Here is a 6,907-nt window from a genome sequence, read left to right as displayed (position 1 = left end):
CAGGAATCTGAAACCAGTTTCACTGGGCTAAAGTCGAAGTGTCAGCAAGGCTGGCTCCTTTTGGATGCTCTGAGATGTTCTCTTGGCCTTTTCAGCATCCGGTGGCTGCCTGTATTCCTCCACTTCCACCCCTTCCCCCACATTCAAAGCGCATCACTCCAGTCTCTGCTTCTGGCGTCACATGCCTCCTTCTCCTCCAGCTCTGACCCTCCTGCCTTCCCTTATAAGGAAGGACTCTTGTGAGGACATCCGGCCCACTTGGATGCTCTTGGGTAATCTCCCATCTCAAGATCCTTAATCACATCTTCAAAGCCCCTTTTGCCACATAAGGAAACATATTCACAGTCGGAGGGATCAGGGGCTCATCATTCATCCTGCCACAGTGACCAAGGTGAAGGCGGATTTAAGCAGGAAAGGGCACAAACGGGAGCAGAGACGAGCTCCAACATCTGGTCAAGGTGCCAAGGGCAGCGTTGGGTGCTGCAAACAGGAGCACCCTGGAGTAAACCCCACAACGGACGCAAGGGCATGAGCTGAGTCTGATTCACAGGGAGTGAGCCAAGGTCAAGGTCAGGTTAGGACCTCTGGTTCCAGCTGACACAGAGGTGAACCGCAGCCCACCCAGGGGAGCAAAGGATAAACAGCAGAGGACCAACACACCGGCAACGGCAACTGAGATTTATTTAAACGGTAAAAGCCGAGAGGAACAGGAACTGGTACAAGCACCTCGGTCACTGAGGTCTCTAGGCGAGCGGGGAGACTGGTAGCCAAGGCCTAACCACCACTCAGGAAACTCAGAGACTCCACTCCGGAAAGGTCAGTGGCTTCAGCTCTGGCTCAGCACGAGTCTTGAACAGATCAGTAAGTTATTTCCTTCAAGCCTGGGAGGAAACACACAGAAGCTGTGAAGAGACCCTCACGGATTGGGGCAGAGAAAACAGCCAGAGGTGGGAGAATGTGACCCCCGGATCCCAGGCCCACAGTGACCAGCTCTGGGGCACCAGCCGCACGTGCGATCACTGCAGCCCCGGCCTCCTGGTTGTGTAAGATGAGACTTCACAAGGCAACAGGAGGTTGGATGAGACTGTGTTTATGGGTGGTTTTGAAGGGATTGAGAAATGTTGTAAGAGTTTATGGGCTCTCTGCAGTAAACCTGAAAATCTATCCTTTAAATGATGAACTTTTTTTTTTTCTGAATAATACTTCTCATTCAGACAACTTGTTTAAGGAGTTCATTCTTGAGTGTTCTGCTTTTTACCTTAAACATTTAAAAATTAATACTGGCCTGTTTTTGGTGAGAAAGAAGCCAAAGGGCTAGTGACTAGCCTTAGCAATTTTGTTCACCCCTTTCTCTTTGAGTCAAATTCAGTAATAAAAAAAGACTAGTGTAGGCAACTTAATTTATTTCTTCACATGTGTAGTAATCTTTTTTATCGTATACTGACATGGCAGATAGCGAGTTGAGGAGACTCTGAGTTCTAGTATCTTCCTCTGAAGAGTGTTGAGTTTTGTTCTAGCAGGCAATTATATTATTGGAGAATCATCCTGATCTTCTACAGTCTTGGTTGCAGGGTTGTTCAGTATGAATCTGTCTAGGTTTTGTACTAGAGCCTATTCTTTAGGAACTTGGCCTTTTAAATGCTGAACTTCAAGCAAACACAGTTCTTTCTTCCCCACACACATATAAGTACAATAAGTCCCCTACATACGAATGAGTTCTGTTCCGAGAGCGCGTTCGTGAAGTCCAATCTGTTTGGTAAGTCCGACAAAGTTAGCCTAGGTACCCAACTAACACAATCGGCTATATAGTACTGTACTACGGGTCTATAATACTTTTCACACAAATAGTACTTGAAAAACAAACACAAAAAATAAAGAAAACATTTTTAATCTTACAGTACAGTACCTTGAAAAGTACAGTAGTACAGTACAACAGCTGGCATACAGGGGTTGGCATCGAGTGAACAGGCAGGAAGAGTTACTGACTGGAGGAGGGGGAGGAGGTGGGAGATGGTAGAGCTGAAGGACTGTCAGCAATAGGAGACGGAGGGCAAGCTGTAATTTCACTCACGCATGACGTTGATGGAACGCAAGTTTGCATCTTTGAAAATTCGTACCTCGAAGGTCTGTATGTAAGGGACTTACTGTACTGACACAACAAAGCAGCCAGGCGCAAAGTGGGGAAAAGAAGCCCCTAACATAAAAATGCTCAATACGTCGTTACTTTACAGAAACTAGAATTAACTCTATGCTATTATAAACCACCTATAGTTTTTACAGTGTGAGAAAGTTAAGTAAATTCAGACATAGCCTCATGGCAGAGTATTTACAAAGCCATTAAAATGCAAGGGGAAATGCTTATAATATTAAGTTAAGAAGATCAGGAATCAAGGTTACATAAATAGATAAATTCAACTCTGCTAAAAACAAAACAACAGCTAGAAAAAGAATGGAAGGGAAAAGCTGCCAGAGGTTATCTCTGAGTGATGGGCATATGGGTGATTTTTTTTTTTTCTTTGCCATACTTTTTTAGAAGTTTCCAAAGTCCCTACTAAAAATTACACTGTTTTTAAAAGTGCGGGAGGACAGCAGTAGAAAAACACACTAATAAATGATTTTTTAAATAAAAAATAATTTAAATGGATTTTGTGGGCTGAACTGCCCAGCTGGGTAAATTTATAAACTAGCAGAAAGATAAGCCCAAGGGGGATGATTAACAACCTGGAATTTTCACACAGGAGACAGTCCTTGACTCTGCCAAGTTCTTTGTTTTGTACAGACTACCTGCCTAAGGCCATGTGTCAGACACATCGATAGGAAGCTTAAGGGCACCTATGACATTAAAGGCCAGGACAGAGATCTAAAATGGTCTCCATTGGCTGGAGAGACACCCAAGGGCTATCCCCCAGGGGAAGCAAGGTCAACAAGGGGCCGCTGTAAAGGAGGAACTCGATCAAGATCAAGGCAACAAAGAAACACTGAGACAAGGCTCCAGGCTCTGTCCCTGTGGCCCTACTCTTCCAGGCTGGGGAAATTCATCTTAAATATAAGAGAAGAGAGAAATTCAACGCACAGCTGCAGGGGTGTTAGAGAGATATAATGATCTGTGTGTTTAACATCTAGTAAACCTGGTTACAAGTTGATTAAAAAGACAATCATTGGGTCCTTTTATTAAGATGATTAGAAGACTCAAGGTCTCTTTACCATCCCGCTGAGAAAATTCCACAGACTTCTAAAGGGCTGTTGGTTTGTTTTCATACATGTGGTTTATTTAAACAGTTCTCCTGGGTTTTGTGCTATAAAAACACAGAGGCTATAACAGCTGATTCTCTGGCTATGTTCATGGATCGGATTCACGTGTACATCCCCTAGTTCTTCCTGGGTCGAAAATTCTCGTCAAGTCTTACGTTCTCTGGAGACAAAAAAATTCCCCCTTTCTAGGTTAAAGCAATACAAGTGAAGTCACTTACCCAGTTCACTTCCTCCTTTGGTGGCCCAGCAAAGGCAGTAATGCTGCATGAGTTGTTCAAGAAGCTCCATTTCATCCAGGAATTCAAGGGACTCTATTCTGCGGAGACAATGAAGAGACAACAGTACAAATGTATCCAATCAAAAATGAAGGTCATGACCCATGCTCATAGTCATGGAAAGGTGTTCAGGATATACTACGTGAAAAGAAGCAGGCTACAGAATAGTATGCATGGTGCGGGCCCATTTAACTTACTTTCATTGAAAAGGAGAAAAAATCCCATAAGCAAAGTCAAAAGTGACAAATGACAAAGCAGAAAAAAATGTTTGTAATAGAAATGAAAAGGGGTAGATTTCGTTGTTATATAAAGAGTTGTTACATTTCAATAAGAACAACTTTTAAAACTTATTTAAAAGATGGGTAAAAGACCAGTTCACTGGCAAGGAAAAACAAGAGCTTTTCAACCTCATTTATGTGAAAAGAAATGTAAATTAAAACACATGAAATGTTTTCAGCTAACAGTTGACCAAGAAAAAAAAGGCTGATACATCCTTAAAAATAAATAAATAAATAAATAAATAAAAATTTTTTAAAAGGTTGATATACATTTTACCAAGGACATGGGAAAGAGGTGCTCTCCTGCATTACTAGTAGGATGACAAAATAGTATAACCTCTCTGGAGGGCAATTTGACCCCCTCTGTCAATGTTTAAAATGTACATCCTTTCATTCTGCAATTCTGCTTTAAGAATTTACCCTATAGGTATTCAAGAAATCTCACTGCAACATCACAGCTGCAATGTAGTAACAGCAAAAAAACAAAACAAAACAAAAAACAAACTTTAAAGTAGAAGAGATGGGTTGAATAAACACATTCATACAATAGGATACTGTGCAGCCATATAGGGTAGGTTTATATGAATTGACATGGAACAGCCTCTAAGACCTATCATGGAATTTAAAAAGCAAGTTGTTTAGGAAGTAATGTACATAGTATATTACTATCTATGTAAAGAAAAAGTGGGGGATATATATGGTTATACATGCATGGACTAATTATGGAAACTGCAGAAGAAAGTGGTAATGGTGGTTGTCTCTTGAAAAGAGAAGGTAGCTGATGGTAGTGGGGGTGAGTAGCTGGGTGTTTTGTTTTGTTTTCACTCTGTACTACTTTATTCTGGTTATTTTTTTCCCCATCATGTGCTTACGTGACTTTTATCCAAAAATCATTTTAAATGTAAACTTTTAAATAGACACACGCACAGAGAAACATATGAAAACAGCTCTTTAAAATGTTTTCTAGGGCTTCCCTGGTGGTGCAGTGGTTGAGGGTCCGCCTGCCAATGCAGAGGACACGGGTTCGTGCCTCGGTCCGGGAAGATCCCGCATGCCGCGGAGCGGCTGGGCCCGTGAGCCATGGCCGCTGAGCCTGCGCGTCCAGAGCCTGTGCTCCGCAACGGGAGAGGCCGCAGCAGTGAGAGGCCCGCGTACCGCAAAAAAAAAAAAAAAAAATGTTTTCTGTTGAGATATGCACACACTGGGGCGGTGGGGACAACACAGGCATTTCCAAAAAGAGTAAAGAAGAAAAATAAAAGATGATCCATAGTCTACTATTTACAGCCACTGTTAACATGCTGGTATTGCCATTCGTCCAGGCTGTGTGTCTGTGTTTGTGCACATGTGTGTGTGCATGAAAGTGTATAGATGTACACGCTTATGCATGTTTCTGTATTTGTGTTTAGTTCCCGCCCTGGTGTGCAGGCCAAAGAGTCACCTCTGAAGTAAGAATGACTATCCAAGGAGTACTCTGGTGGCTTCCCAACTAATCTTAGCAGAGGACCTCAAGGCAGGCTTCCTAGTATGAGAAGAAACCAGCATCACGATCAAGGCTCCAGCACCGTCATGACCAAGTTCAACTATCAGGACACACTAGACTGTGAAGCTGTTCCCTAGAAGGTGAACTCCGCAAAGGCAGGCATGACGCACAGTAGGCATCTGTTAAATCAACAGGCCTGCCCCCGGTTTCTTTCTATACAGAGTATCTGGCAAAAACCCTTGACAAATGTAGACACGAACTATGAGGCATCTGCAGATCTGGGAGGGCTGGTTGGCCTGGGGTGGACAGGCCAAAGCCTGTCCCGCCTCTTTAGCCACCTCTGTTGGGACAAAGGCTGCTGTCTGCAACATAATTAAATGCCCAGCTATAGACATTACTTTTTAATTGCTTTAAAATTATTATTATCAAGGAAACAACCTAAGTGTCCACTGATGGATGAATGGATAAAGAAAATGTGGTATATATACTGACATTTACAATGGAATATTATTCAGCCATAAAAAAGAATGAAATCTTGCCACGTGTGACAGCATGGATGGACCCGGAGGACATTATGCTAAAGGAAATAAGTCAGAAAAAGACAAATACTGTAGGATCTCTCTTCATGTGGAATCTAAAAGAAAACAAACAAACAAAACAATTGGTAGGTGCCAGAGGTGGGTGGTGGGAGGGCAGGCAGGCAAAATATGTGGAGGGGGTCAAAAGGAACAAACTTCCAGCTGTGAAATACGTTAAGTCACGGGGAAGTAATGTACAGCATGGTTATTATAGTCAATAATGCTGTACCGCATATTTGAAAGTTGTTAAGAGTAAATCTCAGAAGTTCTCATCACAAGAAAAAAAAATTCTGGAAAAGTAGTGAAGACTGCTGCCATGTCCTGCCTGCCATTTACGGTGGGGTGTTGCTCCAGGACCTTGCTTCAGATGTGATGGCCCGCCCTATGGAACCACTGGAAACTTCTTGCTCATCATTTGCCTGAAACCTTGGCTTGTGTTCACCTTTTTAAACAAAAAATATGCACCAAAAATGCCCACAAACTCAGCTACTAAAACTCCTTTAAAGATCTTCTTTAGAAGATCTTTTATCCTTTGGACTAACTGTGAAGAAACTGATGGAAGGTTTGTTTATTATGTTCTAAATGGAGTTTTGTTTACTACTCAAAATAAAGTGGTTCTCCTTAAAAAAAAAAAAAAAAATCCTGTATGTGCAGTGACCGATGTAACTGGACTTATTGTTATCATTTCACAATATATACAAACATCGAATCATTATGTTGTGTACCTGAAACTAATGTTGTCTGTCAATTACACCTCAATTTAAAAAACTGTTATTAATATATATCCACACATAAATAACAGGCACCACTAAAAAGGATACGGTAACCCTGAACATCTTGACATGCAGAGATAAATACAATCTATTGTTAAGCTTTTGAAAGGATGGTGGTTTACACACCAATACATGTAATATCAATCTGCTGATTCAAAAAATATAAATCTATATACTGATAAATATTTATCTTTTTTTTTTTTTTTTTTTTTTTTTTTTTTTTTTTTTTTTGCGGTATGCGGGCCTCTCACTGTTGCGGCCTCTCCCGTTG

At 41.6% G+C, this 6,907-nt stretch overlaps 1 protein-coding gene across 3 annotated transcripts in view; it reads right to left on the bottom strand.

Annotated features, from left to right (window-relative positions):
• Positions 1–664: 664 nt before the first annotated feature.
• Positions 665–6,907, bottom strand: part of LCMT1 (leucine carboxyl methyltransferase 1) — a 57,957-nt gene continuing 51,714 nt past the window's right edge. For all 3 annotated transcript variants that reach the window (XR_008619157.1, XM_007105620.3, XM_007105619.4), the window contains 2 exons: positions 3,471–3,568; positions 665–881 (listed from right to left, as the gene is read on the bottom strand). Coding sequence is in view for 2 of the 3 variants with exons in the window: in XM_007105620.3 (XP_007105682.2) it covers positions 859–881; positions 3,471–3,568 (121 nt within the window). In the remaining variant the exon portion in view is untranslated. The remainder of the gene's footprint in view (positions 882–3,470; positions 3,569–6,907) is intronic.

Source organism: Physeter macrocephalus, chromosome 14 (assembly GCF_002837175.3).
Source record: "Physeter macrocephalus isolate SW-GA chromosome 14, ASM283717v5, whole genome shotgun sequence".
Taxonomy (NCBI): Eukaryota; Metazoa; Chordata; class Mammalia; order Artiodactyla; family Physeteridae; genus Physeter; species Physeter macrocephalus.
The sequence above is the reverse complement of the archived record's forward strand: the minus strand, read 5'-3'. Positions and strand labels throughout refer to the sequence as shown.